This window comes from Saccopteryx bilineata, chromosome 2 (assembly GCF_036850765.1).
Source record: "Saccopteryx bilineata isolate mSacBil1 chromosome 2, mSacBil1_pri_phased_curated, whole genome shotgun sequence".
Lineage (NCBI taxonomy): Eukaryota > Metazoa > Chordata > Mammalia > Chiroptera > Emballonuridae > Saccopteryx > Saccopteryx bilineata.
The window spans coordinates 273,135,415-273,153,130 of NC_089491.1; the positions used below are offsets into that span (position 1 = coordinate 273,135,415).

At 43.5% G+C, this 17,716-nt stretch overlaps 1 protein-coding gene across 5 annotated transcripts; it reads left to right on the plus strand.

The window, feature by feature from the left end:
- The first annotated feature begins 59 nt into the window (after positions 1-59).
- On the plus strand, positions 60-15,949 carry GTF2H3 (general transcription factor IIH subunit 3). 5 transcript variants are annotated; one of them, XM_066260755.1, is made up of 14 exons: positions 106-147; positions 1,334-1,564; positions 2,419-2,498; positions 4,824-4,930; positions 6,924-7,090; positions 8,806-8,868; positions 9,710-9,739; positions 9,884-9,912; positions 10,776-10,850; positions 11,515-11,568; positions 13,087-13,155; positions 13,422-13,557; positions 13,672-13,708; positions 14,157-15,949. In XM_066260755.1, the coding sequence occupies exons 4-14, from the start codon at positions 4,854-4,856 to the stop codon at positions 14,224-14,226; spliced, it is 807 nt and encodes a 268-aa protein (XP_066116852.1). In that variant the 5' UTR covers positions 106-147; positions 1,334-1,564; positions 2,419-2,498; positions 4,824-4,853; the 3' UTR covers positions 14,227-15,949. The 5 variants fall into 5 exon arrangements, with proteins under 5 accessions (XP_066116850.1, XP_066116851.1, XP_066116852.1 ...); XM_066260756.1 differs by having other exon boundaries at positions 1,334-1,545; XM_066260753.1 differs by lacking the exon at positions 1,334-1,564 and having other exon boundaries at positions 60-147.
- The last annotated feature ends 1,767 nt before the right edge of the window (positions 15,950-17,716 follow it).

The window sequence follows — 17,716 nt, forward strand, 5'->3', positions numbered from 1 at the left end:
GCGGGGCCGTGGATACAGCGCCGGGTCTGGGCCAAACGCCTTGCGCGTCACTCGGTGGCACCGGAAGTCGGGATGCGCGGCATCTAGGATGCTCGTCCGACTTCCGGTAGCTGAGCTGAGGGATCCCGGTCGCCATGGTCTCAGACGGTGAGGGCCGCGCCCTGGCCGCACCTGTACGCTGGGGCTGGATGCTCTAGGAGCGGCTAGGACCGGCCGAATGGAGTATATCTTTTGGGCTGGGTGGAACCTGTTCTGTCTTTAGAGGAGTAGCGAATGTGTTCATTCAGTAAATGTTTTTGGGTCACCTCCTGTGTGCCGGGCGTTATTTGCTGTATGCACTGAGAAATAATACAGCACAGAACACGACAGGGCCCTCTTGGAGGTTACAGTCTAGTACAGGGGTCTCAAACTTGCTGCCGTGCGGCCCGCGGGCTGCGAGTTTGAGACCCCTGGTCTAGTAGGTGAGGCAGACAGTAAGCAAGTAAATAAAAATACTTGGAGGGGAACGAGAACTATGAAAACAATATGATGGGATGCTGTGTTAGGTCGTGATTAAGAGTTGATGGAGGAGGCCTGACCTGTGGTGGCGCAGTGGATAAAGCATTGACCTGGAAATGCTGAGGTCGCTGGTTTGAAACCCTGGGCTTGCCTAGTCAAGGCACATATGGGAGTTGATGGTTCCAGCTCCTCCCCCCTTCTCTCTCTCTCTCCTCTCTAAAAATGAATAAATAAAATTAAAAAAAAAAAAAAAAAGAGTTGATGGAGGAGGAGCCGCTTTTTAGATCGGAGTCCAGGGGACAGCAGTGATACTGAGGCTGAGACGAATGACTGTGCAAATGCCCTGTGGCAGGTTGAGCCACGACTTGACAACAAGATGGAAAGGAGGAGCCTAGGAGTGGAGGAAAGTGGAGGGACTTTTCCTTCATACATTAAACTACCAGGAGAACAGAATTCCTTGAAGACAAGAGAGGCCAGGGTGGCCAGAGCCTGGTGAGCTGGAGGGATGAAATCAGAGAGCTAGCCAGCTGCAGGGCCCTTGTGGGCAGTGGTAAAGAGCTTGAACTTTGTTCTTACTATTTTTTGGAATGTTAAAGAAATTTATTGATAGAACAGGGTGTTTCCTTTGGTATTTGCCAGCAGGCCATGTGACTTAAAGCAAGTTACTTCCATTTGCAAAATAGGCATACTACATTTCATCTAATCTAAAACAATATTGATTATGAAATGTGCTTTTGTTTAATATGCTACTAAGAAAAAAGTGCTGCCCATCTCAATCACAAGATACCATCTGATTTCAGCAACTGTTAAAAAATGTTTTTTGTTTTTAAATTAGCTACATCTTGTAATTGATGAAACATGGCAATAGTATGTTTCTTCCTGGTTGTCAGCGTGGAATGGGATTGCAGCCTTGTGTGTGCCAGGGCCTGGTGCTGAGGGAGGAGGCTGACATTCCTCCTCTCCTGAGATGGAGAAGTCTGGACATGTTGGCAGACCTGGGAAGGGCTTTTTGAAAGGAAGAGGTGACACTGGACTCAACCCTGAAGAGTAAATAAGATTTGGATATGTAAGCAGAAATCAAGGATGGGGTGAGGATTCTCCTGATACAGGAGAGAGAACTGCAGAAAGGGAGGTAGGGGAGCAGCAAAGATATTATTGCTTTCTGAAGTAGAGCCTAGTTTCTTTCCCAGTAAAATATTTTTTACATAGGAATTGGTTTTCACCTTTTAAAAACTGGTTCCTGCTTGACCTGTGGTGGCATAGTGGATCAGGCCTCGACCTGGAGTGCTGAGGTCAACAGTTTGAAGCCCAAAGCTTGCCTGCTCAAGGCACATACGAGAAGCAACAAGTTGATGCTTCCCACTTCAACCCCTGCCTTTCTCTCTCCTTTCTCTAAAATCAATGGAAAAGAAAAAAAAAAAAAAAACCAACTGATTCCTAATCACTACTGGCCTTGCTTGCTGCTAGGTGATTTGATATACTTAGGGCCAAATTGATTCCTGATTCCTCTCTTTAAACCACACCCCCACCCAAAATTTTACTACTTGTAGTTCTTTCTATTGGTTAATCAGTGCCCTTCTATCATTGACCAGACATTTTGAATGCAGATATCTCTGGGTTCATCTAATAGATATTTATGCATCCTTTAGGCTAGGTAGCGTGCTAGCATCAGAGGTTCAACAGTGACAAAACAGACAGAAATCTCCTCTAATGGAGCTTACATTCTAGTGATGACAGTGCAGTGGTACAGAAAGCAGACAAGAGCTTGCTTAGGGCCCACAGAGCTTGAAGTGTTCAAAGGAACTTGGTCTTTTCTTAACTACATGATTGCCAAATCATCAACATGTAAAGGTGTGTAGAACGTTTGCTTTGATTCACTTTTACGAGGCTAATGTTTTATATTTTTGTTAATAATTTCAGAAGATGAAGTGAATCTCCTAGTTATCATAGTTGATACCAACCCAATTTGGTGGGGAAAGCAAGCATTGAAGGAATCCCAGGTAAGATTGCTTGAGGTGGCCTTTGGATAATTCTGGTTTAACCAAGTATATGTTTATATTGCTCTTCAAAAAAAATAGCTTTAATAAGGCATAACTTATATACCATAAAATTCATCCACACCTGGCCTGTGGTGGCACAGTTGATAAAACATCGACCTGGAATGCTGAGGTCACTGGTTCAAACTCTGGGCTTGCCCTGTCAGGGCACATATGACAAGTAGTCAACAAACAGCTAAAGTGAAGCAACTATGGGTTGATACTTCTTGCTACCCGCCCCCCCCCCCGTCAATAAATAAAATCTTTAAAAGAGTTAATTTGTTTTAATGTACAATTCAATGATTTTTATTTTAAAATTACTTTATTTATTTATTTATTTATTTATTTATTGTTATTTTTCTGAAGTTAGAAGCGGGGAAGCCGTGAGACAGACTCCCACATGCACCTGACCTGGATTTACCTGGCATGCCCACTAGGGGGTGGTGCTCTGCCCATCTGGGGCGTTGTTCCGTTGCTTCTAGACCCATTCTAGCGCCTGAGGCAGAGGCCATGGAGCCGTCCTCAGCGCCCGGGCCAACTTTGCTCCAATGGAGCCTTGGCTGCAGAAGGGGAAGAGAGAAATAGGAAAGAGAGGGGTAAGGGTGGAGAAGCAGATGGGCGCTTCTCCTGTGTGCCCTGACCAGGAATCAAACCCAGGACTTCCACACGCCCAGCCAACGCTCTACCGCTGAGCCAACTGGCCAGGGCCAATTCAGTGATTTTTATCTCAATGAAATAAGCTCGGGAAAGTAAAAATAGAAAGCTGTAGTTTTCAAGCATTATGTCTTATGGCTCTGGGAGGAGGGAACTCCTGGCCAGATTTGTAGCAGAGAATATTGTCTAAAATTTAAATGAAACCTTTATTATTGCAAGAGCTGATGTAGGTATTTGCATAGCTAACTTACCTTCCTAATGTCTTCTTTTTTCAATAGTTTACTTTATCAAAACCCACAGTAAAGAGGTGTAATCATCACCATAATTCTGTTTAGGACATTTCTAACACCCCCAAAATTTTCCTTATGCCTGTTTCCAGTTAACCACAGCTTCCATCCCCCCAATTTTAGGCAACCACTGATCTGCTCTCTGTCTCTGTATTACCTTTTCTGGACATTTCACATATATTGATCCCTTGCAATATGTGGTCTTTTAAGAAAACTTCCCATTTTGAAATTGTCATAGATGCACAGGAAATGGTAAAACACGGTACAGAGAGATCCCGTGGGCCCTCACCCCATCTTTCCCGAGTGCTGACATCTTACAGAGCCACAGCCCAATAGTGAAGCCTGGAAACTGACATCAGGACACTCACTCTTTGGGCGTTATTCAGGTCACAGCAGTCCTACACCCACTGGTTTGTGTACGTGTGGGTCTCTGCAATCTTCCCCCATGCACAGGTTTGTGCCACTGCCATATAGTCAAAGTATAGAAGTATTCCATCACACGGGGGCTCCTTTGTGTTCTTTTCATAGTTGCTACACAAAATGCTCTCTTTTATCTTTCACCAATATGATGTACCAAAAAAATTATCCCACTTTGCTTTTTAGTATATTTGACGGCTGGCCCGTTGTATTTCTCCCTAGGGGCATTACCCATTTTTCTCATCGGGTGTTCTTTTTTTTGTCTGTGTGTGATTTGTGAATACTCTTTATATGAAAGGTTAACCCATTGCCTGTCAGTTATTGTTCTCTAGTGTGTCATTTGTCTTTTATTTTTGCCACATAGAAATTTTAATAGATTTGTTATATTTTTTAAAGATAAAGTGAAACTTATCAGCATTTTATTTTCTGCTTGAAGTACTTTTTTCTTTAAAGGAAACATGCCTTATTCCAAGGTAATAAAAACACCCACTTATGTTTTTAGGAATATTAGTATTTGTGAGAATGTAACCTCCATGAAAGAAGGGATATATTGTAACAGGTGCTCAGTATACTTGCTGAATGCATTGAAAACTTACAAGTCACCAACTTAATCAGCCCATCAGTATATACTCTATGGGTAGCAACCTTTGGCCAGTAATTTTATCACAGAAGATGTGACGTTTGCTATTCCCTAAATATTATACAAAAATAATTCTGAAATATTGTACTGGTGAAGAAATAAGCTTGGGAAAGTAAAAATAGAAAGCTGTAGTTTTCAAGTATTATGTCTTATGACTCTGGGAGGAGGGAATCCTGGCCAGATTTGTAGCAGAGAATATTGTCTAAAATTTAAATGAAACCTTTATTATTGCAAGAGCTGATGTAGGTATTTGCATAGCTAACTTACCTTCCTAATGTCTTTTTTCAATAGTTTACTTTATCAAAATGCATAGATGCAGTAATGGTGCTGGGAAATTCTCACTTATTCATGAACCGTTCCAACAAACTTGCTGTGATAGCAAGTCACATTCAAGAGAGGTATGACTGTATGATTACCTACTCAGTGCCTAATATCTTATGCCAGTTAGCATGGACTATTCCCACTGTATGTTGCAATATATTTTTATGTACCAGTGAACAGATACAGCATCAAGAATCAGTACGTTTGGCCTGACCTGTGGTGGTGCAGTGGATAAAGCGTCGACCTGGAAATGCTGAGGTCGCCGGTTCAAAACCCTGGGCTTGCCTGGTCAAGGCACATATGGGATGCTTCCTGCTCCTCCCCCCTTCTCTCTCTCTGTCTCTCCTCTCTCTCCCTCTCTGTCTCTCTCTCTCCCTCTCTCTCTCCTCTCTAAAAAAAAAAAAAAAAAGAATCAGTACATTTGCACTTTGATAGGTATGAGTATTGAAAACCTCATTAGCAGACATAGAGTTGTACCATGTGCACATTGAACTCACACAGCTTCAACTATATACTCCTGAGGAGAATCACCAAATCGGGCTGGCTGCTCCCATCCCTGCTCTGCTCATGGGCCTGTCCCCGGGGGCAGATGAAAGAGAGGTGGGAGTCTGCTTCCCCTTCTGCCCATGTGGGCTCCTGTACCTCTCCTGGTGTGAATGGCTCATTGCCCTGCAAGTGAGCTCAGTGTTTCTAAGGAAGGATTTTCCTTATGAACCTGCGCCTTAACCCAAGCCAACGACTCCATCTGGTGCTTGGCTGAAGAAGCAGTGACCTTTCTAACACAGGTGGGGAAAACTGTGTTGCAGTCACTGTGAGGTGGGGGACAGATCTGCAGCTAATACTCAGATATGGCCATGTGTACAGTAAAGATGTTCATGGATAATTTGACCATATTTCCTTGTCGAAATACAGGCACTGTAGAATCTAATCCCCATGGAAGATACAGCTCTTCTCTGTCTTTTTTTATTTATTTATTTATTTATTTATTTATTTTTTTTCTGAAGCTGGAAACAGGGAGAGACAGTCAGACAGACTCCCGTATGCGCCCGACCGGGATCCACCCGGCAGGCCCATCAGGGGCGACGCTCTGCCCACCAGGGGGCGATGCTCTGCCCATCCTGGGCGTCGCCATGTTGCGACCAGAGCCACTCTAGCGCCTGAAGCAGAGGCCACAGAGCCATCCCCAGCGCCCGGGCCATCTTTGCTCCAATGGAGCCTCGGCTGCGGGAGGGGAAGAGAGAGACAGAGAGGAAGGTGCGGCGGAGGGGTGGAGAAGCAAATGGGCGCTTCTCCTGTGTGCCCTGGCCGGGAATCGAACCCGGGTCCTCCGCACGCTAGGCCGACGCTCTACCGCTGAGCCAACCGGCCAGGGCGCTCTTCTCTGTCTTAATCAAATGTCCAGCATGGTAGAAGTGACTCCTGGTAATCAACATATTTAGTGTGAGGTTAGTGGGTAGTTGTCAGGTTGTCTTTGTTCTCAGAGCTACTTCCTTTGGTGTGTGGGAAGAACCCACGGACCACCATGTGCCTGGCCCCACTCCCGTGATTGCAAATGTTTTCCTCCGAGCTGAGAAAGATGACATCAATCTGATGAAGTCATCAATAAAAGCTATGATGGGCTAAGTCTTCACTTTTTAGAAAAATCAAACATGTTTTACATGATGGCTATAAAAGCCATAAATTGCTAGAAGAATCTTTTAGGGACTCTTGGATCATATTTTTATTACTGAGGTAGATAAACATATCCCAAATAATAACCTAATAGTAAGTTAGGACTTGGTAAGAATCTCTTCAGTTGTCATCCTAGAGAGCAGAGTGAGAGCCCCCCCCCACCCAACCCGGAGCATTTCAGGAGCCATAGCCCAGTACCCTCTGTTTCTCCTCATCTTTCAGAAAACAGTGGAATCATTTAAACATTCTGTGGTGATTGACTCATGTTTTCAATGTGCCTATTTTATACATTTTTAAAATGAAATCTAGAGTCTTGTGAGTCCTGTTCGGACACCGAGTCTTGGTGCAGCTAGTTTATTTTCTGCTGTTTCAGTCGATTCTTTTTTTTTTTTTTTCCAGTCGATTCTTATACCCTGGAAAGGATGGCAGACTTGGAGACTTCTTCGGGGACCCTGGCAGCTCTCCTGCTGAGTTTAATCCCTCAGGGAGTAAAGACGGAAAGTACGAGTTGTTAACAGCAGCAAATGAAGTTATTGTTGAAGAGATTAAAGATCTCATGACTAAGAGTAAGACCTCCCCCCCCCATTATTGTTACTTTGTAAATGCAGCTGAATGTGGGGGTCCGGGAGGCTTTAAGTCCAAGGTTGGAGGTTCTTGACACTCCTTACTTCTCTCTCCCTCCTTTTTTAAAGTCATTTTTATCACCATTGTGCATTATTTACCTGACCCCTGCAGCCTTGGACAGTCACCCAGCCTCTTCTCGAAACACACTCTTTGGTCCTGAGGCTGTCCTGTTGATCTGGTTTTCCTCTTTTCTGGACCATTTTTTCCTTCTATTTCTGGCTTTTCCTTCATCTTGTCCCTTAAAATAAGTATTTTTTATTCTACACATTTTTTTTTCTTCCTCTGTGTGTCCTCCACTCTTGTGTTTATTGTTTATTTGTGAACATGTCCCAATCTTTGCCTCTAATCCAGTCTTTCCTTCCAGTGCAGATATCTCTGCTATGTGTCCCACAGTGTCCTCAGATGACTGTCGTTCTTTTTCCCCTCGGTCATACCTGTCCCTCCCCTAGTGTGGTCTCCCTCATCCACCCACTTTTCCAAGCTCTAATCAGCTATGAAATCCTATTTGTTGAGTCTCAGAAATACCTTCAAAATCTGACACCTTATTATTTATCATGTAGCTCAGCCGCAGTACTACTGACATCTCAGGCTGGACAGAGGTGACTGTCCTGTGCACTGCAGTGTCCCTGGCCACGCCCACTGGGTGCCATAACATTCCCCAGCTGTGACAACCAAATATGCCTGCAGACATTGCCAAATGTCCCCTGTAGAACACAGCTGCTCAAGTGGAGAGCCACCGCTGGAGGCCTTGTAGCGGCTTCTTACCTGACCCCTGTCTGTTCCCTTTCAGTCTGTCCACTCGGCCTCTAGAGTTCTCCTCCTAACAGCAGAGCTGCTGGTCTCTGGCCTGGAGGCCCCCTGGTGCCCACTGCCCACTGCCCTGCAGCCTGCAGGCTGTGTTTCCAAGCTGTGGCCTGTGTCAGAATCAGCTGGCAGGGAAAGGCAACTTTGAAGAGACAGAAAGTAGGCTCCTGGTTTCTGGGGGCTGTGGGGAGCAGGGTGACTGGGAATGGGCTCAAGTGATCTTTGGAGAGGTAGAAATGTTCTAAAATTACATTATACTTAAAATCAGAGAATTGTGTACTTTGACGGACAGTCTTATGATCTGTTAAGTTATAACCCAGTAATGCTGTTAAAAATTCCCTGGAGGGGCCTGACCTGTGGTGGCGCAGTGGATAAAGCGTCGACCTGGAAATGCTGAGGTCGCCGGTTTGAAACCCTGGGCTTGCCTGGTCAAAGCACATATGGGAGTTGATGCTTCCAGCTCCTACCCCCCTTCTCTCTCTGTGTCTCTCCTCTCTCTCTTTCTCTGTCTCTCCTCTCTAAATAAATAAATAAAACTTAAAAAAAAAATCCCCTGGAGGGTTTGGTAAAACATGGTACTGGGCCCCCTCTGGGTTTTGACTTACTGGGCCCAGAGTGGTCCCAGGAACTTGGATGTCCATAGAGGTCCCAGGTGGTGCCTGAGGGAGGAGAGGGGAAAGGAAAAGACACAGGGGTGCGCCAGGAGAGAGCATGCCACAAACTGCTGTTTTTAAACCCAGTTTGAAAATGTTATTTCATTCATGAATAAGAACACTTTGGTTTGAAAATTATTTTAGTTCAAGAAGATGCCAAAAAAGTCTCTTTGTAATCTTTTTTTCATTTTTTTTGATAGGTGACATCAAAGGTCAACATACAGAAACTTTGCTGGCAGGATCCCTGGCCAAAGCTCTTTGCTGTATCCTTAGTGTTTTAATCACTGGGAAGGTGTCGCCTGGGATAAATGTATCTTGTGATACTTCCTAGGACCTGCATCTGTATGAGTGTTCTAAAGTGGCAGCTTGGCAGTGTTTGGGAGAAAAGCTGTATGAACTCGAAACAGGAAGAACAGGGAAACTCTGGTTTCTCCAGCATGGCCTTCTTCCCAGACTCCTTCAGGACGTGTCCTATTTTACTTCTTATTCAGATAGACTGGGGAGTTGGTTTTTATTTTATTTTTTCCATCTCCTGTGAGTTGAGAGCAGTGATTGATTACAGAAGCCATTTACTGACCTGTCTGCTTAACCAGCAAGTGGCCATTGCTCTCCGGGCTGGCGGGTTATTTTGCATCTAGCATGGGGGCCACAGCACCTTTCTGAGCATTTGGTGTCATCTGTGTATATGTGTATGTGTGTGGGATGTTCTACCGATCCTATACAGTGTGGTTTGTTCCGGACAGTTTGAGTGATTGCTCTGTTTTGGACTTGGCACGGGTGTCTGAGCCTCTACGTGTGGCTTTCAAGTTTGCCATCTCTCTTGACTGACTGGCTGATGTACTTGTGGCCCCGGTATCTAAATCTAGGATGTGGTAGGTGGTCGTGGAACAGTCCTCTGGGACAGAGAAGTTGTGGTCAGGGTTAGGAGGCCCCACGGATGGCAATTGGTCATTGGAAACCCCAGACCCTCTTGTTTTGGGGACATTTCTTTTTTCAGCTTCATGGATGTGGAGTTTCTATAACTAAAATTTGAGGTCATTTTTCTGCTTGAATATTTATGGAATTGAATAATATTTTAAGATTTCTTAATGCCAAGAAAATAAGATATTCACAGAATGAACAAGGAGGTTAAAGGTAGGAATCTATCTTTTCCTATGAGGCTAATCCTTATTTTACTACTATTCAGTATATCTTGGTAGATTGCTTAAAATTGGTTAGAAAACCTTATAATATGTTTAGTAAGTTTCCAGTTAAATTGTAATTTGTTTTTATTTTCAGATAATCAGGAAATGAAATCAAGAATATTGGTAAGATTTTAAAAAAAATTAATACCATGTTTATATGGGAATTACAGCCAATTAGAAAACATGGTAGGAAATAAGAACTGTTTACAATAGAGGCAATAAATGTTAATTATCCAGAATTAGTTAATAAACAATGTGTCAAACTGTGGTGAAAACTGAAATTCTGAGAGGCATAAAATAATTGCATAATTAGAGAGCCGTATTTTATTTTTGGATTTAAATTTTTCTAAAATTAAACTGTAAATTTATTGCAAACTCAAGAGTATTAGTGAGCCCCTTTTTCTTGGTAGAGCGAGAGGCATTTAACTCTCCGGCTCTGGGAGGGAGGTGAGCAGAACGTGGAAAAGAGTGGAGTTCAGAAGTGAATTGAGGCACACGGGGCAGTCTGGTGTAAAGGAAGCACTCAACATGAAAAAAATGATCATTCCATAGAAAGTGCTGGGCCAATCAGTCCGCCATGTGGGGGGGAAACAAAGCCTACATACCTATCTCACCACCTGCACCTAGATAGATACATTCTAGGAAAGATCAGATATTTTCAACGTATAAATTCAGGTCGCAGAAGTGCTAGAAGAGAACATCTGTTGATAATCTTGGGGGGGTGAGTCCCTTGATGGGAAACCTTTGTAGCCCCAGCATCCAGATCTACGATGTGGTGGATGGTGTGTAACAGCTGGGAGAGGCGCTTTATTACTCATAGATCTGAAACTTTAAAAACAAGACGTGAAACTTGAGAAGAAAGCATGAGCTCTCCCAAGTAGGATAACTAGGTAGACAGATTAGGAAGGTGATACCGGGCATGGTTCACAGGAGACGGGATGACACGGAGAGGCACAGGCGGGCCCTGACGTGGCTGTGGTTTTCAGGTGATCAAGGCTGCAGAGGACAGCGCCCTGCAGTATATGAACTTCATGAATGTCATCTTCGCAGCGCAGAAACAGGTGAATAGAAAGCCTTCTTGTTCAAGAACATTTGGTTTATGATGAAGGAACTAATTTCATTTGTTTTGAATGACCTACTTAGTTGTTCTGACTAAACAGTCTTATTTGTGGATTAAAAGTCTGGAATCCATATTTTGTACAGTCATTTCTTTGAGAATCTGGCAAGCCCCCAGGAAAATGTGCGCTCAAACAGCATTTACTATGGTTTCAGGGTATTCGTGCGGCCCTATTTAGCCCATCCTTGGACCCCAGGCTGAGAATCCCTGGTTTTATAATATGCTGCATGTCTTGATGAATTATCACTAATACATTTTGCTTTGATATGTTAAAAAAAAACTTAAAACTTCAGTTTTAACCTAACATATGATAGCCATGTATAATATTCTCCACCTCGGTGTGACCCCCTGATGTAGTAAAGAGACCGTGGGCCTTGGGGACAGGCAGATGGGTCGATGGCTCTGCCTTCCCCCAGGCTCTGTGACCACAGCCTGGCCAAGGCCTGGATGCTCCAGCTGCAAAATCCTAATCATATCACTACCATGTGAAGTTATTATGTATATTAAATAAGCCATTTTAAGAGTAGAGGCAGCACATAGTAGGTTCTCACTATAAGATAGTCATTACTGTTACCATTCCCATAATACTTTTTGATTATTCATTTCAGAATATTTTGATCGACGCCTGCGTTTTGGACTCTGATTCAGGACTGCTCCAGCAGGTGTGTGTTCAGTGAGTGCTTGGTGTTGGTTGTTTGTACACGGTGTGTGCTGTTACTTGTTGCTGAATGCCTTTCACTGACCTTCACACACGGTGCTCACTGGGAATGTAGAATAGTACAGCCACTTTGGAAAACAGTCTGAAACCTCCTCAGAACATTAATCATAGAATTATCATATGCTCTGGCAATTAAATATATCCAAGACAAATAAAAACGTGCCCACTTAGCCCTGGCCAGATAGCTTGCTTGGTTAGAGTGTTGTCCCAATATGCAAAGGTTGCCAGTTCAGTACCCGGTCAGGACACATACAGAAACAGCTCGATGTTTCTGTCTCTTTCTCTCCCTTCAATTTTCTCTAACATCAATAAATAAAATTTTAAAAAAGAAAGGAAGAAATTGAAAGTATTTTCATAACAGCCAAAAAATGAAAACAACCCAGGTGCCCATCCATCACAGATGATGGAGAAACAGTGTGGCACATCCATCCAATGGAATATTACTGGATCATAAAAAGGGAGGAGGCACTGACCCCTGCTACAGCATGGGTGAACTTTGAGAACGTGATGCTGAGTAAGGGAAGCCAGACACAAAAGGACAGATGTTGTCTGGTTCCATTTCTATGAAATGTCCAGAACAGGCCCATCTGTCAAGAGAGAAAGCAGATCAGTGATTGCCAGGGGCTGGTGGAGGCGTGGAGGGTAACTCATGACTTTGGAGCTAGATATTGGTGAGGATTGCACAACTCAATATACTAAAACCCAGGGAATTGTACGCTTTTAAAGGGTTCATTTTATGATGTGGACTATGTCTTAAAGTTACTATTTAAAAAATACAATGAGGCCCTGGCCGGTTGGCTCAGTGGTAGAGCGTCGGCCTGGCGTGCAGGGGACCCAGGTTCCATTCCCAGCCAGGGCACATAGGAACATAGGAGAAGCGCCCATTTGCTTCTCCACCCCCACCCCCTCCTTCCTCTCTGTCTCTCTCTTCCCCTCCCGCAGCCAAGGCTCCATTGGAGCAAAGATGGCCCGGGCGCTGGGGATGGCTCCTTGGCCTCTGCCCCAGGCTCTAGAGTGGCTCTGGTCCAGGCAGAGCGACGCCCCGGAGGGGCAGAGCATCGCCCCTGGTGGGCGTGCCGGGTGGATCCCAGTCGGGCGCATACGGGAGTCTGTCTGACTGTCTCTCCCCATTTCCAGCTTCAGAAAAGGAAAAAAAAAAATTTTTTAAAATACAATGAAAATGAATAAACAGGACGAAAATAAATATTTATCAGCAGCAGACAAATAGAAGAAAGGGCACATGCTGTCTACACTGTCATCTCCAGAGAGTGAGGGTGTTAGGCAAGGGGGAAAGTAAGATATGTAAACACAGTGAGAGGCTGCTGGATGTGCTGGTCCTCGCTAGCCTGGAAGGCCTTCCTTTTGTCCGTGGTGGAGCCCTGGAGAGTTGCTGGTGGGAACCACACCCCCTGGGAAAGCTAAATAAATGCCTTTGGCAGAGAGCCCTTTGTATGTCTTGCAGGCTTGTGACATCACGGGAGGCCTGTACTTGAAGGTGCCTCAAATGCCATCCCTTCTGCAGTACTTGCTGGTAAGGAAACGGACTGTGAACCCAGCACCTTGAGTCAGTGAGACCCGCTTCCTGGGGAGTGACTGGGGACAGGATGGTGCACTGGTGATTGTGAGAAAGGACTGAAAGGGTGACCGAGGGGTCTGGGAGCAGAGAACGGTGGACTTAAGGTCATCTGGCCCTGTCAGCTGTCTGCAGAATGTTGTAACGGTGGACAGAGCCATGCCTGTATGTGGAGATGCTCAATACTTGCTGAATGAATAAAAAGGCCTTTTTCCCCCCCACAGTGGGTTTTTCTTCCCGATCAGGATCAGAGATCTCAGTTAATCCTCCCCCCGCCGGTTCATGTTGACTACCGGGCTGCATGCTTCTGTCACCGAAACCTTATTGAAATTGGCTATGTATGTTCTGTGTGCTTGTCAAGTAAGTTCATGGACTGAGATTTTCTTTTTTCCATGTTGGGGGCAGGTCAGAAAACCTCGTGACTGCATGGTTTTAAACCATTCTCTCTCTTTCTTTTTTAAAATAAATTTACAGTATTCTGCAATTTCAGCCCTATCTGCACCACCTGCGAGTAAGTATCCTTTTTTTTTCTTCTTTTCCAAGTGAGAGGAGGGGAGATAGAAAGATACACTCCTGCATGCTCCCCAACCAGGATCCACCTAGCAATCCCCATCTGGGGCTGATGCTCTATCTGTCTGGTGCCATGTTCGCAACCAAGCTATTTTTAGTGCCTGAGGTGGAGGCTCCGTGGACCCATCTTTAGCACCTGGGGCTGATGCACTCCAACCAATTGAACCATGGCTGTGGGAGAAGGAGAGAGATAAGGGAGGAGGATAGGGAGGGGTGGAGAAGCATATCATCATTTCTGAGTGTCCTGACCAGGAATCAAATCCTGAACTTCCACACGCTGGGCCGACACTCTACCACTGCGCCAACCAGCCAGGGTTATTTGAGGGTGTGTGGCTGGCTCATGCATTTGAATTAGTGCATTAAAGGATGTTCTCCCTGTGTCATTTCAGGACTGCCTTTAAGATTTCTCTACCTCCTGTGCTGAAGGCCAAGAAAAAGAAACTGAAAGTGTCTGCGTGAGGATAAAACTTTGTCCATCTTTTAGAGCTACTTGTAAAAATTGTGTAGGGGAGTCTTTGTAGGAATGCTGTGGAAACAACACAGATATGTATGAGAAGTTTTAATGATGTTTCTTAAAGGATATAGTGATAGTCATCCTCACCCTGTACTTCTAGGGGACTGATTTGTCTGAGGGATACAGTCTATGTAGTATGCTTACCCTAAAATGTTTTCAGACTGATTTTTTTCCAGAAAGGGAAAGAAAGTACATACTTGTTTGTGGCTTTTTAAAAATTGGGATGATCGTTTGTCAGATCATTCTGCTCTGACTGCTTATATAGGCTTCAGAAGTTATTACCCAAGTCTGGGTTCTTTTTTTTTTTTTTTTTAACAGAGACAGAGAGTCAGATAGACAGGGACAGACAGACAGGAATGGAGAGAGATGAGAGGCATCAGTCATCAATTTTTTGTTGCGACACCTTAGTTGTTCATTGATTGCTTTCTCATATGTGCCTTGACCACGGGCCTTCAGCAGACCGAGTAACCCCTTGCTCAAGCCAGCGACCTTGGGCTCAAGCTGGTGAGCTTTGCTCAAACCAGATAAGCCCGCACTCAAGCTGGCAACCTCGGAGTCTCAAACCTGGATCCTCCGCATCTCAGTCTGACGCTCTATCCACTGCGCCATCGCCTGGTCAGGCCTAAGTCTGGGTTCTTACTGTGAAATGTTACATGGGAAATTTGAACTCATTTTCAGAAAAGGTGGAGTAATGGTGTTAACATGGAACTTCTTACTGTAATCAACTGTTAACTTCAACAATAGTCATGTAAATTAAATCCTTCTTGTCTAACTTGAGATTTGGCTTCAGATATAAGCAGTTATTTATTCTTTTGCGTGACATCAGTACATGTTTGGACAAAGATACCCAAACAGTAATGATACTTTGTCATTGAGTCACTATAAAATCTGATATTAAATGAGTAAAGTGAATGAGTGCAGTAGTCTGGCTGCAACATTTTCTTCAGAAACAGTTGGGCAAAGGCTCATTTGTGAAAGCTGACGTCTGGGTTGTGAGGGGTGCTTCTCTGGGGAGGAACGGACTCTTTGTAGTTAAGTGTCAGCCACAGATGGAATTCTTTCCTTTTTAACTGAGAAAAAGAAAAAAAACCCCAAAACATTAACATTGGAGAACTGTCTCCTAGAAGCTTTGGGCTTAATACTGAAAACTTCTGTAAGTTCAAAGGAAAAATTATTTGTAATTTCAACAATAAAAACCTTACTTTTCTAAATAACCTTGAAGTTACTAAAAGTCCTTAAGTAGTGTAGGAAGGGTTTTCAGGAAGGGTGGCTGGTTTGGTTTATTTTGAAAAATATGTTGACAAATTATGTATTCAATCTTACATGAAATAAGATTTAAATTTTCATACCATCTCAAGCTGAGACTCATGAAGTAACTTGGTGGTGTTTGGCTAGATTATTTCAGATAGATTTTGTATTCTGGATTTATGACTTTTATTAAATACACAGATTTTGGTGATAATTTTGCCAGTATTTGTTAATCCTTGAGTTTGAAAATGTTTATCTTTTTAAAAAAAATACTTAACATTTCATAGCCTAATTAGGTTGTAATGGAAATTGCTATTTTAAGTGTAGGCAAAAAGCATCATATATCTAAAAGACAAATATCGTAAATGTTTTATGTACTGTCCTGTTTTGTTTTATTTTTGTGTTCTGTTTATGGTTTATTTTATAAAATTTTTATAATAAATCAGTTTAATTTTTCTTATTTGCTTGAGTTATTTTCTCTTATTCATTGTGTATTTCATGCTCATTCAACTCTTCTTCCACTGTGTACTCTTTTTTCTTTTTTTTTTCAGAGAGAGAGAGGGATAGACAGGGACAGACAGACAGGAACAGAGAGAGATGAGAAGCATCAATCATGAGTTTTTCATTGCACGTTGCAACACCTTAGTTGTTCATTGATTGCTTTCTCATATGTGCCTTGACCGCGGGCCTTCAGCAGACCGAGTAACCCCTTGCTGGAGCCAGTGACCTTGGATTCAAGCTGGTGGGCTTTTGCTCAAACCAGATGAGCCCGTACTCAATCTGGCGACCTCGGGGTCTCGAACCTGAGTCCTCCGCATCCCAGTCCAATGCTCTGTCCACTGCGCCACCGCCTGATCAGGCTCCACTGTGTACTCTTTAACAGGATTTGGTCAAATACCAATTTTTAATTCAGTTCTGAACTTTAATTTCATATCTTGCCAAAATTATTCATGAAAATATTGTTACAAATACTATGCAATAATAGATTGTCATGGCCTGACCAGGTGGTGGCACAGTGGATAGAGTGTTGGACTGGGACGCGGAGGACCCAGGTTTGAGATCCCAAGGTCGCCAGCTTGAGCGTGGGCTCATCTGGCTTGAGCAAGGCTCACCAGCTTGAGCCCAAGGTTGCTGGCTCGAGCAAGGAGTCACTCGGTCTGCTGTAGTCCCCCGGTTAAGGCACATATGAGAATGCAATCAATGAACAACTAAGGTGCTGCAATGAAGAATTGATGCTTCTCATCTCTCTCCCTTCCTGTCTGTCTCTCCCGATCTATCTCTCACACACACACATACACATACACACACACACACAAAATAGATTGTCATGAAGCATTTAATACAAGATTTCTAACTATGGAAGGATTAGGAGAAAGATTTAATGTTTGCTTATAATTTTATATTGGGAGAAAGATTAGCAAAACTTTTTTTAATTGACTTATTTATTTATTTATTTATTTTAATTGACTTTAAAGAGTGAGGAAGGAAGAAAGAGAGAACTGTCGATTTGTTCCACTCATTTATGTACTCACTGGTTGATTTCTGTATGTACCCTGAACAGGGATCAAACCCACAACCTTGGTGTGTCAGGATGATGTTCTAATTAACTGAACTACCCAGCCAGAGCAGTTATATTTTAATTTAAAATAATCCAAACATTTGTAAGAGTGACATTTTTATATAAGAAGTACAGTATTCAATAATCAGGACTTTGCATTGATAGTTGAATTGAATTTTTTTTTTTTTTTTTTTTACAGAGACAGAGAGAGAGTCAGAGAGAGGGATAGACAAGGACAGACAGACAGGAAGGGAGAGATGAGAAGCATCAATCATTAGTTTTTCGTTGAGCATTGCAACACCTTAGTTGTTCATTGACTGCTTTCTCATATGTGCCTTGACTGCAGGCCTTCAGTAGATCGAGTAACCCCTTGCTCGAGCCAGTGACCTTGGGTCCAAGCTGGTGAGCTTTGCTCAAACCAAATGAGCCCGCACTAAAGCTGGCAACCTCGGGGTCTTGAACCTGGGTCCACGGCATCCCAACCTGACACTCTGTCTACTGCACAACCGCCTGGTCAGGCTGAATTGAAATTTTATGTCTACATTTTATATAAATAGAAATGATCACAAGGAATTTTAAGAAAAATTCTCTGGTAATTGATTAAAATACTAGTGTCAAGTGTACAAATG

Excerpts from the sequence above, each read along its gene's own strand:
- GTF2H3 (XM_066260753.1), top strand. Across the intron at positions 10,851-11,514 it reads TCTTCGCAGCGCAGAAACAG|AATATTTTGATCGACGCCTG; the intron begins GTGAATAGAAAG and ends TATTCATTTCAG. Across the intron at positions 13,156-13,421 it reads CCCTTCTGCAGTACTTGCTG|TGGGTTTTTCTTCCCGATCA; the intron begins GTAAGGAAACGG and ends TCCCCCCCACAG.